The sequence below is a fragment of the Typopeltis vanoorti genome, chromosome 25 (assembly GCF_054136105.1).
Source record: "Typopeltis vanoorti isolate ZY-2024b chromosome 25, IOZ_Tvanoo_1.0, whole genome shotgun sequence".
In the NCBI taxonomy this organism is placed as follows: domain Eukaryota; kingdom Metazoa; phylum Arthropoda; class Arachnida; order Uropygi; family Thelyphonidae; genus Typopeltis; species Typopeltis vanoorti.
The window spans coordinates 51,367,541-51,384,435 of NC_143573.1; the positions used below are offsets into that span (position 1 = coordinate 51,367,541).

Genomic DNA, 16,895 nt, shown 5'->3' on the forward strand with positions numbered 1-16,895 from the left:
CTATATATAAAGATATAGTCAGTCATCAAGACTTCATTCCATTGTCCTCACTTCCTTACGAATACAATGGAGAATATTGCCAACAGCCAATATCTTCATTACTTGGAGGACCACCAATTAATTAGTCATCACTGATATCTACGTTAGATCTCCCAATCAACCTTTACCCACCTTTGGACATAAATTTGAGAAACTTGTGGTTGCTCTTCACATTTCCAGGACAGATTCTTGGATCTGGCTTGGGAGTTTCTTTACATGACTAATATACAAAAATATCTTCTGCCCATCTGTATTTGGTTGCCATTTCATCTCTTAAGATTTCTTTATCACTGCTGGAATTCCAGACTCTACATTGACATTTTCTTACTATCCTCAAATCTTATCCATAATCTGCTGTTCACACCTCAAGATTATTATTTTTATATGAGTATCTCCACATGGCTTCAAAAGAATTATCGCAGAAAACCCATGCTAACCATTATTTACATAACACCTATCATACCTCTTCTTTAACTCATTCATTCACTGTCTGGGTACTCACAACTACCGCTGACAATTCATTCCACTCACTCACCACTCTCCAAACACATAATGTTGTTCACATACCTTACTAACCACATTCTTACACAACTTCTAAGGATGATCCTTTTTTCTTTCCATACTTGTCATGTATTGAAAATTTTCTTTTGTGTCATCAGTCTTATGGAATCCCTTTAGCAACTAATAAGTTTCTATCACGTCCCCTCTCTTCTGCCTGTCTGCAACCCACACGCCTTCCATCTATTCTCATAGGAAGCATTCCACAAACCTGTCACCTGTTATTTGTCTGAATCCTCTCCACCACCTAATTTCCAAGAAACACAGGTGACCAAATCTGTTCACAGTGATCAAGATGCAGCTGAATAAAAGCCTTATGAAGAGGGATAATAGTCCATCCCTTTCTTTACTTATCAATGTGTTCAACATCTGAGTATTCCTTTGAGTTATTTTACCAGCACTGAACATCAAATCAATGTCTGCCATCACCCCCAAGTCCCTAGCCTCATTAATTTCCAGCAGTCCATATCATCATTATGATACAAAGAATGTAATCTTTTCATCCCAAAGTGCATTATCTTACATTTTGGAACATTTAAATTGAAACCATTCTCTTTTACTACATCAATTTATTAGTGAATCATCCTGTAGGATATCAACATCACCTTCATCAAATATTATCCTCTCCAGTTTTGCATTGTCAGCAAATAACTGAATATCCCTTTTCTTTAAATTATTCCCTATAGCATTAATATACAAATGAAAGAATAATATACAAATGAAAGAATAGAATTAGGGGTGCTTAAGGGCCAAAGCTGTATAACTGAGAGGAGACCTCCACATAGCCTTTAAAGGAATGCGGAGAACCGACCAGGGCTTCTGACCTAATGTCCAATCCTCACCTTCTCGTGGTGCACCCTGTTGGGTATCTACTTTGATACTGAACGAACGAGGATGGGCTGGCAATTTGGGATTTAGCCGACCAAATTGTATTCTTATTGGTTAAACCAAAATAAAAAAATGATGGTACAGCATGACAAAATTTCATGCCGGCTGGGGCGTCGCCCGGTTAAACAAGGCCCCCGTTGTTTTCGCCAGGGAACCAGGGCGAACAGCGAAAAGTCAGCTACTGGAACAAATCTGAAAACAAACCCCAACTCAACATCACCAGAGTTAAAGATCGGTACTATCAATGTAAGAAGCCTGAATGGCAAAAAAATGGAGCTAGCTGAGGAATTAGATAAGTACCAGATCGACATAATAGGGGTGACTGAAACAAAAAAGACCAAAACTGGTGAGATCTTTCTGAGCAATAAATACAAAATGTTATATTCAGGCAATGACAATCAAGGAAAAGGAGGAGTAGCCATAGTATTCAACACAAAATACGAGGCTAATCTTCTTGAATGGCAGTCAGTCTCAAGTAGAGTAATGTGGGCAAATATGAGAATGGGGAACTGGACAATGAGACTTATTTGTGCCTATGGTCCCACAGAAAGTTCTACTAAGGTAGAAGTGGAGGAATTTTTTGAGGCTTTAGAAAAAGCAACTGACACAATGAAAAAGGAAAAGTTGGTCCTTGTTGGGGATCTAAATAGCAGAGTAGGAAATGATTGTGAGACATACAAAAATATTTTGGGAAAATTTGGAGAAAAGAGCAAAGCTAATAATAATGGCAAATATCTGTTGGATTTCTGCGCAGGACATGGACTGGTTATTACTAACACCATGTTCCAACATAAAGATGTGCACAAATTCACATAGAGAGAAGAGGCTAGGAATAAGAAAAGTCTCATTGACTATGTTATTGTTGATAGTGATGTTTTCTCCTTGGTGCAGGACACCAGAGTGTACAGAGGATTTGAAATTGGAAGTGATCACTATTTAGTCTTGAGCAGGATAAAATTGAATTTCATATTGAAAAGAATAACATGTAAGAAAGTTTTAAAGCGAATAAAAGTTGAGCAGCTCTCAGATGTGAACTGTAGACTAAAATACAGAAATATTATTGAAAAGAAAATGAAAGAGTTTGAGAACAGGAATCAAACCTTGGAGATTCAGTGGCAAACTCTGAAGAAAACATTGATTGATTTTGCCAGAAAGGAATGTGGTGAGGTTGTCTGCAAGGATAAAAAAATCAGAACTCCCTGGTGGACACAGGAAGTTAAATAGGCAGTGAAGGAAAAGAAGAAAGCATATCAAAAGTTCCTGGCAAATAAGTCAGCTTTTACTCTTACAGAATACAGAGACAAATGTAAGAAAGCTAAACAGTGTGTAAAACTAGCTAAACAAAAGTCATGGGAGGACTTTGGCAAGAATATAGAAAATAAATATCAAGAAGGTGGCAAAATTTTCTGGAGGTTGTTGAAGAAGCTTAGGAATGGAGGAAAGAGTGCTGTAAAAGGAGTTAGAGATGATAAAGGTGACATGAAAACAGGAGAAAAAGATATCCTTGAAGTATGGAGTAATTACTTTGAAAAACTGCTAAATGAAACAAGCAGTGATGACAGCACAGTGATAAAAAACACAGACCAGGCATGCAGTCAGGAATACATATCCATACTTGAAGTAGAAAAACCCATCAAAGGCTTGAAATGTGGAAAGGCAGCTGGAGTAGATGATATTCGACCAGAAATGCTGATGTATGGTGGTATAAGAGTCTTACAGTGGCTGCACTGCATAGTTCAGAAAGCCTGGACAGAGGGACGAATTCCCGATGATTGGAGTAGAGCTCTCATAGTACCCATATATAAAAAGGGAAATAAAACTGAATGTGAGAATTACAGAGGTATTTCCCTACTGAGTGTTCCTGGCAAGATCTATGCAAGTATACTTGAGAAACGGTTGAGAAGAATTGTGGAAGAAAAGCTTGGTGAAGAACAAGCTGGATTCAGGCCAAATAGAGGCTGTCAGGATCAGATCTTCACTTTACGACAAATAGTCGAGAAAGCATGGGAATATAACAAAGATCTGTATTTAAGTTTTGTCGATTTGGAAAAGGCATATGACATGGTGCCAAGCGAGAAGCTATTCAAAACGCTGCAGTTATGTGGTGTCAATGGGGCATTATATCAAGCGATACTTAGTCTTTATTTGAGTTGTGAGTCAGCAGTTAGAATTGAAGGAAGTACAGGAAGATGGTTTAATGTTAAATCTGGTGTGAGACAAGGATGTACATTATCCCCTCTGTTATTCATTATCTGTATGGATCAATTATGAAGGAATGTGGTATTAAACCTGATATGAAAATTGGAGATGTTAATGTTAGCTCTTTGCTTTATGCAGATGATGTTATACTTCTAAATAAATCCGCTACAGGTCTGCAAGATTCTCTGACTAAATTGAATAGCTGTTGTAATAGATATGGTATGAAGGTCGGTAATAAAAAGACAAAGACAATGAAAATAGGCAGAATCATTGAAAATGTCAACTGTGTTGTGAATGGAGAACCTGTGGAACAAGTAAAACATTTCAGCTACTTAGGCACAATTTTTACTGAAGATGGTAAACTAAATATAGAAATAGACAACAGAATCAGCAAAGCTGGTATGGTGGGAAGTCAATTGAATAAATTCATATGGAATAAGAAAGAAATTAGTCGGAACACTAAATTAGCTGTATACAAGACAGTGTTCAAACCAATTTTAACTGATGGATCTGAGAGCTGGGTCAGAAGTAAAACACTTGACCAAAGACTAGAGACCGCAGATATGAGAGTCCTGAGAAAGATTAGAGGCGTGAACAGATGGCATCAATGGCAATATCATATTAAAAATGAGGATATTAGGAAAGAACTTGACATTGTCTGCATCCAGGAATGCTTTAGCAGAGCTAATCTCAGATGGTATGGTCACTTAAATAGAATGGGAGAGGAAAGATTAGCAAAACAGGTGTTCTCTGCCAGGTTGGCAGTAAAACGACCCAGAGGAAGACCAAGATATAGGTGGATTGATACAGTACAAAGTGCCTTAGACGATAGAAATGTAAGGTCTGATAGTGTTGGAGTCTTGACAAGTAACAGACTGATTTGGAGGAAAATTGTAGATAGGAAGTTAGTAATGATGTAATTTTTTCATGTAGTACTGTCATATCCTGTACACCCCTTGAGGGTACATGGCAGGAATTTGATGATGAAGAATAGTGGCCCTAGTACAGAGCCCTGAGGCACTTCATGTCACACTTGTTTGCCATGATTCCACCCCACCTTATATTATTTTCTGATGTCCCTTTGTCAACCACCCCATCAATGCTACCAGTTTTATATCTATTCCCATTTGTTCCAAACTTATGCTTATTTTTTTATGACCCCACACATGAAAGATGATATCTGTACTACTACAGTGGCAGGCTAGTAATTAAGAAGGAAAAAAAAAAGGTAGCCTATCGATATGTTTCTTAGCGTTGGAGGTTGTACTCATGGAATAAACAGTATGATGGATGATCATTCCAGAGAATAAAGGTAGATGGAATAAAAGAATACGATAAGTTTGTTCGGTAGTTTGGAGTTGAAGATGTGTATGGATGTTATTTGCTATACAGCAAAAAAAAAAAAAAAAAAAAAAAGTACTTTGGCCTACTTAGCTAATTCTCTTAATCTGATTTAGCCTTCCTTATCAAACTAGTCGCCCTTCTTCCACCTTGTATTGCTCATAAGCATGCTGATCATCTTTTCATTTACATTCTTGCTAATGTTTTTTAAATTATTCCTGACTCCATGTGTGCAGTCTGATACTGCACAGGGATTATTTGCTCTCTCTCAAACAATCCCTGACCACTTTCGATGTATTACTGACATTCTTTTCTTGTAGCTTCTTATGCCATGCCACTACTCCAGACTTCCTAAGTTTATCATAATCATCAACTTTGTACTTTCATGTAAACCCTTTCTTTACTGAACAACCTCCCAGCACAAGACTGCATGGTCACTTTCCCTAGTTAGTAGAATAGCTACTGTAATTAGCAATAGATCTTCTGATGCCATTACCAGATCCAGCACTCTCAAAGCCCTGATTCCCCCCCCCCCCCCATCACATGCTGTTTCAGATAATAATAATAATTACTTAATTCTCTTCACTCCACCTGGGAACATAGGTCTTCCACCGGACTCTGTTTTTTGCTTCTGCTTTTATTTGGTTCCAGTTTTTATTAATATTTGTTATTTCTTTCAGTATTGTTCTTTTCCATGTTTCTCTTGGCCTTCCCCATCTTCTTTTACCCTGTGGGTTCTAATCTGGAGCCTGTTTTACTATTATTTTATCTTCTTTCCTCAACACATGCCCCAACCATCTCCATTTCCTTTCGCTTATCTGTTGCAACATGGGTTTCTGGTTTGTTCTCTGCCGTAGTTCTTTGTTTGATATTTGTTTTGGCCAGTATATTCCCGGTATCATTCTTAAACACTTGTTTAGGAAGACCTGGGAACTGTTAACTATCTTTTTGTTTAACATCCAAGTTTCTGATCCATACATTAGTATTGCCTTTACATTTGAGTTATATATTCTCATTTTAGTTTTTATAGACAAATTCTTGTTTTTCCAAATATTTATAAGTTGGTTGAAAGTTGAATAAGCCAGCTGTTTCCTTCTATTTATATTTTCAGTAATTCCTCCTTTTATTAATACTATTAATACTTTTGTTCATTAGTATTAATTCCTCCTTTTATTAATACTATTGAACAAAGGTATATGAATTGTTCTACTTCTTTAAGCAGTATTTCTTCTATTGTTATTTGTTTATTTTGTTTTGCATTTATTTTCATCAACATTGTTTTATTTTTATTTATCCTAAGACCAACTTTTTTGGCTGTTTCTACAAGTGTTGTTGTTTTTTGTTCTATATATTGGTGCTTCTGTGAAAGTAAGCAGATATCATCTGCAAAATCTAGATTGTGGAGTTGGTTTTGAAGTAACCATTGTAGTTCTGTATTTCCATGAGATACTTTTCTCATCACTCAGTCTACAACAATTAAAAACATAGTAGGGGAGAGTATACAACTTGCTTTACTCCTTAAATGGTTCTGATAGGGTATTTCTATGTATTACTTTAATTTCAAAATCTTCATACATTTTTTAAATTATTCTTATTATTTTTTCTGGAAATCTATAATTTCTAAGTAATTTTCATAGGAAAGATCTGTTTATACTGTTGAAAGCTTGTTCAAAATCGATAAAATTTAAATATAAGCTTGCCTGCCATTCCAATGATTGTTCTATGATAATTCGTAAAGTTGCAGTGTGGTCGGTGCATGATCTATTGGCTCTAAATCCTGCCCATTCTGGTCTTAGTTATTTTTCTGTTTCTATTTTGATTCTTTCTAGTATTTTACTTATAACACTCAGCAATGTTATATCTCTCCAGTTTTTGCATTCAGATAGGTTCCCTTTTTTGGGTAATTTAACCAGTAATCCAATATTCCATTCCTTAGACCACTCTTCTTTCTGCCATATCTCATTTAGTAAGGGATATAATATCTCTGCTATAAGTTTTGGATTTGCTTTTAGTATATCACCTGGTATGTCGTCTGTGCCTGGTGCTTTACCTGTTTTGACCTGAGTTATTGCTTTTGTAATTTCTATTTTTGTTATTTCGTTCAAATTTATATCTAATGATGCATTTTGTTAATTTAATTCTAGGCTCTGGTCACCATCAGTCATTTTTTGAAATTTCTCTGAGAAGAATTCCACCCATCTATTTATCTGTTCTTTTTCATTTAATAATAGTTTTCCTTCTTTATTGTATATAGGGACTATCCATTTGTTTCTTTTTCCACTTAATTTCCTTGTAATATCATACAATTTTCTAGTATCGTTTATATGTGCACTATCCTCTGTCTCTTGTGCTAGATTATATTTTCTTTTATAATTTCTTGCACTTCTTTTTATTTCTTTGTTAATTGCTCTATATCTTTCTGCTTGTTCTTGTTCAACATTTTTGCCAATCTGTAACAGTTTCTCTTTTATTCTATCTCTCCTCTGTTTTTAATTTGGTGTTTTCTGATGTCCATTCCTTGTCTGTATTAGTTTGAAATCCCAATATCTTTTCTGATGTGCTCATTAGTATGTCTTTAACCTTAGTCCATTTTCCCTCTATGTTATCTCCTTCTCTTTTTTCAAGTTTATCCCATTTACCCTATAGAGTTGTTATAAATTTATTTATAATCTCTTTGTTTTTGTTTTTCAATTCTAAACCTCTTCCTATTGTGCACTGTTTGTTTATTTTTAAATATTTTTACTTTCACGGTAGCTGTTAAGAGAAAGTGATCTGAATATGCCTCTGCTCCTCTTTTAACTCTGACATCCAGGAGTGATTTCCTCCAATTCCTTGATATAAGTACATGGTCTATTTGGTTCTTTGTCTTTCTATCTGGTGCTATCCATGTCCACTTGTGTATTTTTTATGTTGAAGAGACTCCCTCTTATTACAAGCTGATTGAACATACAAAAGTCTATAAGTAACTCTCCATTTTCGTTTATTTCTCCTTCTGCATATTTTCCCATAACAGTTTCTTTATTAGTATTATCATTTCCAACCTTAGCATCAAAGTTTCCAATTATAAGTTACATATCTTTTTTATTTGTTGTTTCTATGCTTCTCTGTAGCATGTTATAAAAAATATCCTTTTCTTTCTGGTTCGCATCATTTGTTGGTGCATATATGGCAGTTATTGTGATGTTCTGCTTTGCCGGCTTTAAATATAGCGTTTGGTATTCTTTCGGATATTGGGTTCCACTCCATTAGTGCACCATGAGCTTTCTTTGTCATCATTAGTGTAACTCCCTTTGTGTGGTCATTCGTATTTTGGTTCCCAGAGTAGATTAAGTAGTGACCAGAGTTTAATTTGATTTTTCCAGTTCCTATCCATCTCATTTCGCTTAATCCCATTATTTCTAGTCTATATTTTTCTATAACTTTTGAGACTTGGTATGTCTTCCCAGTTTCGAACATGGTTCTAACATTCCAACATCCCAGTCTAAGCTTGTCTTTTGATAAGGTGTCTGTCACTTTCTTCCGCACCTCTGCTTTCACAGAGGTGCCTCGTGTTCATGGCAGTTTGTGTTCTATTTTCTTCATCCAGTATCACATTTTGGAAGGTTTCAGTTTGCATAGCAAAGATTTTTTTTCTGAGACTGGGTTGCTAGCCCTGTGCTCAACCCTCCCCATTTATCCGGACTTGGGACCGGCGTGTCAAGTTTTCACTAAGCATGGCTGGGTTAATAATAATAATAATAATATAAATTCCATTTTCATCTCTTTCCAATGTGTATATCTATGCTCTGTGTGATAATCCCTTGGCCTGCACTAACTGCTTATCATGGCATCCACTTCTTTCTCTGAACTATAACCAACAGTATATTTCATTTATTTTATTTTTACAAAAATAAAAGTTAAGAAGATTTTGATCTAAGGAAAATGTTCTTAACTTTTATTTTTGTTGGTTATAATTCAGCTATCCTTAGTAATACCCCCCTTTCCTGTCCTAGTCCCTATATCCTCTCTGGAAATACAATATCCCTTACATTCTATCCCTGTAACTATAGCATTTTCTGTCAATCAGGTCTCTGATACCTATAATTTTTTTTAGCAAAGTTGAGCTGTCCAATGCCAAAAACTTCTCCCTGATGCCTATACTTTTGGGCTAAGTTGGGTTGTCCAATGCTCAATTTCTGATACTTCTGGCATCTATGTACATGCATTTCAACACCCATAGTTGCATCTTGCATATCATTGTCAACTCACTCAGATTCGGGAACCCCCCCAGTACCTCTAGTTTTCCTGAATTTGCATTTCCAGTTTCTCACTGAACAACGCTTTCTCCAAACATCTAACTACAAAACAATTCAAATGCAGTTCATCAGGCATATACAAGTCCTTTTGTCCATCGAATTCAATCCATATATCAATAAACTGCACACCATTCCTCTGGAAAATTCTTTTCATTGATCATTAACAGTCAACGGCTTCTTGTTTCTCTCCTATCGCAACAAGGCAGCAAACTCACAATCTTTACTTTTTCACTCCCCATTTTTACCTTCTTCAACAACTCTTTCATATCTTTCTTATCGCATATTTCTCGTTTTTGAAATCATTTGTACCTTCCACAATAAACAGGCTCTTTCATTTCTCTCTTCTGCAAACTAACATCCCTTGAGTTTCACATCTAGGAAACTTGTTTTAATCACTTTCTCATTAACTACACCTCTTATCCTCAAATCCTTGGTCAATGCTTTCTCCTTATTTCCAGTTTCTTGCACCTTTATACTTTCCCATTCACTTTTCTTTCATTCTTATTCCTGCTGTTCCACATACTAATCATTTCTTCAGTCACTTGAGCACATGTTTTGTCCTGTGCAATAGCATAAGTATGCTGTTTCTCTCTTCACTGTCACCCCATCATCCGAATTACTTTTAGCCATTTATCTCACCTCTTCCACTACATTCTCTACAATACTTTCATTGTCATGGCAAAAATCATTAACATACTTCATTCTCACACTTTCAACACAGTTCACATTTCTTGCTCACGAAATATTTCCAACACACACACACAACACCCTTGCTATTTTACCACCAGTGTTCACTCTCAACAATGAACACATTGAACACACACACTGTATTGCAGAAAATCCCTTTTATTGAAATCTTTGACTATGTCTTGACCACCATTTTTCTCGTATATATTGTTGCCATGTAGAATACTGTTTAAACAATATCGTGTAATAAGATTCACAATTAAACACACTGAACTACACAATCTAAAATATGGAAAATACCATCACTAATGATTGGTGATATCATAAATATTTACTAAAAATGAGGACTTATCTGAATAATGTGCAGTGGTGCTACTTCAGCAGACCATAACTTCATTTCAGTGGAGTAAGCTCTTATCAACTTCACTGTTACCAAAACAATTCTCTCTTCATTTCTCCTTATCTTTCATAACATTTATGTACCTCCAGTCAAGATCATATTTCTCTTTCTGGACTTAACACTTTATCTTTTAGGACAATCACTCTGTATCCTCTTCTATTAAAGATATTTGTTACCTCTGCTGCTCCTATTATATAAATCCCAAATCTTCCTAACATATAATGGAATGGGCATCTGATAATCAGCTTGCTTAAAAAAAGATAGTGCTCTCATCTGCTCAATCTATAATCACTTTCATGACAGTTTCTATATGTCATGGGAAATGGGAGTGGCTGCACCAAATTGGCTGCTGTTCATCATCCATATAGAGTTCAGCTTCATATATTGAAGCATATTCACATCTTCTTTTTGTCCTACTTATTCCTGTGTTTGTTCTTTGGAACAGACTTCTTCATAGTTATTTTCCCCAAAGACATCTACATGGAGTACATCAACTTACAGCTCTGTATGAACATATCAATAGTTCTTTATTTCTAACCAGTTACCCACAAAGCGCACCCCCCCCCAACCTCTTGTTGATGTGCTGAATAATGACAAAGAACATTTGTTTTCATACTTTTTGCTATATAGGATTCATGCTTTGACATTTTAACCTCATGGGGGGGGATAAATTAGCAAATAATGAACATTTATTTTATTATTATTTTTTTATTGGATCCATGTGTTGATTAACTGTTCATAGCAGGTGCTACTATAGTACTGTTGGAAGTGGTCATATTAGTTGGAAAGACCCTGGTTTGAATCCAGCCTAGGATGCAATGAAAGTCTTTTCGACTGAAGTTGGATTTGGTTTCATATTCTACTGCAAAATAAACTAGACAGAGAACACTCAGTTAAACAATATAACATCTGCATCCTATGGTTTTAGTTGTCTCAGCTGTAAATCAAATAAAACCAGACTCCATGGAGATTCTAAAGTTTCATTCCCACAGAATGGATAAGCCAACCTAAGAATACATGCAGTTTACAGCATCATAGCCTTCATTGCTTTGCCATAATCTAAATAACCATCCAACTTGTCTTTGCAGATATAGATTGTTGTGAGCATGCCAGTATTTGGATTTTCTTGAAGCTGCAATTGTCCTGATGGTTTAAGGCATTCAGTATAGAAAACTGAAAGAAAAGTACTGTGCTGCTTAACTCTAGAAAAAATATACAAACTTCACAGACTGGTGAACACTGCACATCTCATTTGTGAGATTGTTATGTAAAAACCTGCTTGATATGCATCAGTTTATTTCTGTTTGAACATCACAGTATAAAATAATTCATTTGTGAAGAATCATTCCTTCAAACTAACCATCTACTGAGCATTAATTCTAAACAATCCAGTTTCTTTGAGACTGAGAAGTTAAATTATTTATTTAATATCTCTATAGCAATCAAAATACTACTTTTTGACATAAGACATTTGTAGAGCATCTTGACATACAATTGTCAGTCTATCAAATTAATTACTTTATTGTAAATTCAGTATTATTAGTATTTTGATAAGAATCTGGACGTACATTAAACTTTGAGATACAAAAATAAGCAAAAGAAAAGGGATTAGTTTGGTGAAGAATGCATACAAAAATTTACTGGGAGACCAACTACAATTAAAAGAAAATATAAAGGAAAGGAGATATCTGTCAAAGGAAGAAAAGACAAGCCCTTAATGAAATGATATGCACAATAGAACAAGAAATGAAGAAACGAGCGATCTTAGACAAGCTTATAATACAATTAAGCAAATTAAAGGAGGATATTATGTCTGGGCTAGATATATGTAAAGATGGACAATGAAACATGTTAAACAAGACAAAACAAAAAAAAAAAAAACAGATGTAGAGCATATTTCCATGAATTGCTTAATAGGAACATTACCAACTAAACCCTATATACCAACTACTTTTGAAGATGTTGTGTAGAGCTGCCATCAAGGCAAGAGCTTAACAATATAATACATTCACTCAGAAGCAGCAAATCCCTTCAGAGTTACTGAAGAAAGCAGGAGGAAAAAAACTAGAAGACAAAATATGTGAATTGATTTTAATCATATGGAAGAAAGAAGAAATGCCCAAAAGAATGGAGAAAGAGTCTGATGTTCCTGATACATAAAGAGAATGACAAAACAGTTCGTGGAAATTATACAAGTATTTCTCTGTTATATACCATATTTACTTGAATACAACACACACTTTTTCCCCCTAAATTAAAGTTAAAAAATTGTGGTGCGAAATATATGCAGGGATTTTCGGAAACTAAAGTTTTTCAGGAAAAAACTAAATAGACATTTATAATTAAATCCTCAGCATTCATTATAATTTATAATTGCTCACAATATTTATAAAATGAATGAATTTAAATTTTAATTGTCAATGTTATTTATGTGATTGGCTGCTCACCTTTATCATGCAATATATTTGAAGCTTTGGCGACAATGCTTTGTAATTAAATTAAAACAGTTTCATTATTGCTTATCATTTTATAATTTTGGAATCATAATATTGCCATGATTTAACAAACACTGAAAATGGGTTTGATTTACCAAGAATCTCCTGTTCGCTATCACTACTTCTGGCCTTGAGAGCGGTTTCCTCATGTGTATTGTCAAAGCCATCAACCTAAATGACGTCATTCAGGGCATTAGAGATGCTTTTAAAAATAAATCTTGGCAATTATTTTCTGGCAAAATCATGTCCCAATCTCTCAAAATTCAGTTATACAACAGTTCTAATGATGGTCTCTTCATCTGCCCTGCTGTAGTCAGGAGTCATCCACTCTGTAGAATTTTCATACTCGGTCCTTCAATGGTTTGTTGACCAATATATCCAAGGACTGTAGACAGGGTGCAATGACCACCAAGAATAATGGCCAGGCCGGTCTTCACTATCTGAAAGTTGTTTTACTATTTCAGGTCCTAAGTGTCCGTGGAAACTATCCCACACGAGGAAAGCTGGCTGTCAAAATAAGGCCCTGGGCGGTTTATCCCAAGCTGCTCCAAACAATCCAATCTTGAACCATGGTACCATCCATCCACCCTTTTTCTTGAACTCTTACATGAATTTCAGGAAGTGAAATTTCCCTTTTAGCACTGTTTTCCAATTGCATGTTATGTTAAGAGGCAACTTTCTTCCATCTGCAGTAATTACAAGAATAATCAGGCATTTCTGTTGAAACTTTTTTTGGTGTGTGAGGTATATGTGAAATGTTTGTCAATTTCTTTTTTTGTAAAATAAAATCAGGGGTGCGAGATATTCACGAGTAAGTACGGTATTTATGGAGGTGTCTACCAGTGAGGCTTCAGTTATGGTTAAACAATTTATTAGAGAAATGTTGGGCATTAGATATAAATATTCATCAGATTTTTGTTGATTTCCAACAGTCGTATGACAGCATTAATAGAAGGAAAGTATATGAGATTACATGTACTTTGGAATACCATATAAGCTAGTAAGACTTATTAAGGTTAATGGAAAATTCAAATGCATTTTGGGGATACAAAATGATTTAACAGACCTCTTTCCAGTAGCTCAAAGATTAAAACAAGGTAAGCTGTAGCTCCAATAAATTTTTTAACTTAGCTTTGGAATACGTTATCCAATCATTGCCAATAGATACTGAAGACACTAAAAAACAAATCGGTGCAAATTTTAGCATATGCAGATGACATTAACGTCATATCAAGAATCAAACAGAAAGCAAAAGAAATTGGAAAACAAAAAAATCGGCACAACAGATACTGCTAAAAATTAATCACCAAAAAAGAAACAAAAAAAAAAAAAAAAAAAGATTGCTACCAGCCAGAATCAATTAAATGATACAAGTATAAAAATTGGGAACCTTGAAATGGAAAAAGTAGAACAAATTAAATATTAGAGGTGATGATCACTAGCCAACCAAATAAAATGGTGAAAGTGAAAGGATAAAGAGAGATAATCAGGCTTTCTGTTCTCTCTCATGTGTACACAGTTCAAAAGATGTTCATTGGAAGGCAAAAGTAAAAAAAAAAAAAATATATATATATATATATGTATATGTAATAAATTTTTTACCTTGGGGATATTGTATATTAGGATAACCAAGTTATTTTATAAACTTGGTTATTTTAACTCCTAATCCCAAGTATCCAAACAATGAAGTTTGCGCCTGAAACAAAGTTCAAGTCTAAAGATGATACAACACCAGGGCAACTCATTATGAAGGTGGGTAAAGCTCTGGTAAAGGTAAAAAATTTATTACATCTGTATCTCCTCCAGAGATTTTTATTAAAAATAAAAACACCTTGTTGCAACTTCTATAGGAGTTGATAAGGCTCCGTATTACTATAACCTTGGTATTTAGGGTCTAGCTACTCACTGAGGAGACCTCAAAAAAGGTTGAAACTGGTCTGGGTAGTGACCCCACCCATAATGCATTGCAGTATACATCTTCTAGTGAGATGTGCTTTACATTATGGGAAAATACTAAGAATAGTGATCAGAGCTTTACCCACCTTTACAATGAGTTGCCCTGGTGTTGTATCATCTTTAGACTTGAACTTTGTTTCAGGCGCAAACTTAATTGTTTGCATACTTGGGATTAGGAGTTAAAATAACTTGGTTATCCAAATATATATATTGGATAACACCGTAGAGATATCTCCTATAACAGGACTAGGGCTAGCGCTCTCTCTAGCCACGTTCTCTTTTCAGCTAACTCAGACGAAGGCCGCCAACACATTGTAAACTGGACTCAAACTTCTAACATCCATGTGTGCTACGATGAACTCGAAAGAAAGATTGTCGAATCCAGGGAAATTTCTCTGGATTCCTCTCATATCAACAACAGCTTGAGTTACAATCTCTCTGATGCACACGTTGCTTCTGTTCAGTACTGGCGCACTCGCGATAGCGCGTAGTATACGTTTGTTTGGAACTCATACTCGCATTTGTTTTTCAAACACGCTACTGTCTTTTTATACTTGTTCTGTTATTACAATTTTAAGTCTGTATTTTTTTTTTTTTTAATATATATTTCTTTGATTGTGATACCTGAGGATGTTGATCTATTCAACGAAACTAGTAAACTAGTAGTATCTTTTTAAATAGATCTTTTTATCTCTTGGTAACAGTCATTAAAACTTTTTCATAATATTCCAACCGAATAAAAATGAATTCGCATGATATATATATATATATATATATATATATATAAATCGATAATTAGTCTAGTTATTACTTATGGATGTGAAATCTGGATATTTATGCCAAGGGTGGTGAATTTGACTTCAAAAGTCAAATTCTCCATGCTTAGTACAACATATGGTTGTACCAAAAATTCAGATTTCAAAAGGAAAATCCTTAGAAAAATATTTTGCCTATTGAATGATAATTGTCTCTGGAGTATCAGATATAATCAATATCATAGTAAATTGTAGCATATGCAATGCACAGGACATGTTTTTCATATAGCAAAATGACAGTAACCTTAAGAAGACCATAAATAGTAAAAGACCAAAAGGGAAACCTAGAACAAGATGGATAGACATTATTAGTCAAGATAGCTGACTAATATCTTTCATATTTCAATGTCCAAACTGGAGAAGTAAAGTTTTGGAACAGACAGGCTGGAAGGCAAGAAATCCAGAAGACTTAATTTGGGCTGTAGAGATGTAAAGTATTTTGATTAAAATGAAAGCAATCCAATGTTCTTATATTGAGCATATACAAATATAAGTACTTTTTTCCTTAAGTCAAAATGAAAATAAAATATTTGATTGTTAGCAAAGCTTTTTTTCTTTTCTTTTTTTAAATTAGGAAGTTGATCTTTATACTGTGAAAACAGAAGATTTAAGTTTTAAATCTCCATTCCATCTTGGTGTAAGAAGAGATGATTATATTCAAGCTTTTGTGACATTCTTTAATGTAGAATTCACTAAATGCCACAAAAGGACTGGATTTTCTACAGGTAATAACCCATTTGCTAAACTTTTTAGAGAAATATATGTCAGGCATACCAAAAATATGAATAATGGTGCAGCATTATGTAAAACAAGCCAGAATTTATATTATCCAATAAACTGGTCCGGATCCTGTTTTTTACATGTATTAGATCATTGTTCATATTTTTAATATAGCTAGTTTATGTTGATATTAAATATGTTACTGTATTCATTATGCTACTTTGCAGTTAAAAATTCATGTCTGTCCGTCCATCCGTCTGTCCTAAAAGCAGCCTTTAGACATTCAAGATAGACAATCGGCAATGGCTCTTTCATTGCCAAGTATGTTAACAACTAGAATAGTGTTTCCCTAAAGCAGTGGTTCTCAACCTTTTATGCTTCACTCCCCCCCCCCCCCAAAAAAGTGGCCATATCCTTTGTATAGATGGATAAAACCGATTATAGTATAACAATGGGATAAAATAAAACATATACACATTAACTTTTGTATTCATAAATTACA

General features: G+C 34.7%; 1 protein-coding gene across 4 annotated transcripts in view; it reads left to right on the top strand.

Moving 5' to 3' along the window:
- The window catches only part of Art1 (arginine methyltransferase 1), a 181,488-nt gene that overhangs the window by 133,105 nt on the left and 31,488 nt on the right, over window positions 1-16,895 (top strand). For all 4 annotated transcript variants that reach the window (XM_090414717.1, XM_090414715.1, XM_090414714.1 and 1 more), the window contains one exon: window positions 16,248-16,398. In XM_090414717.1, coding sequence (XP_090270843.1) covers window positions 16,248-16,398 — 151 coding nt within the window. The remainder of the gene's footprint in view (window positions 1-16,247; window positions 16,399-16,895) is intronic.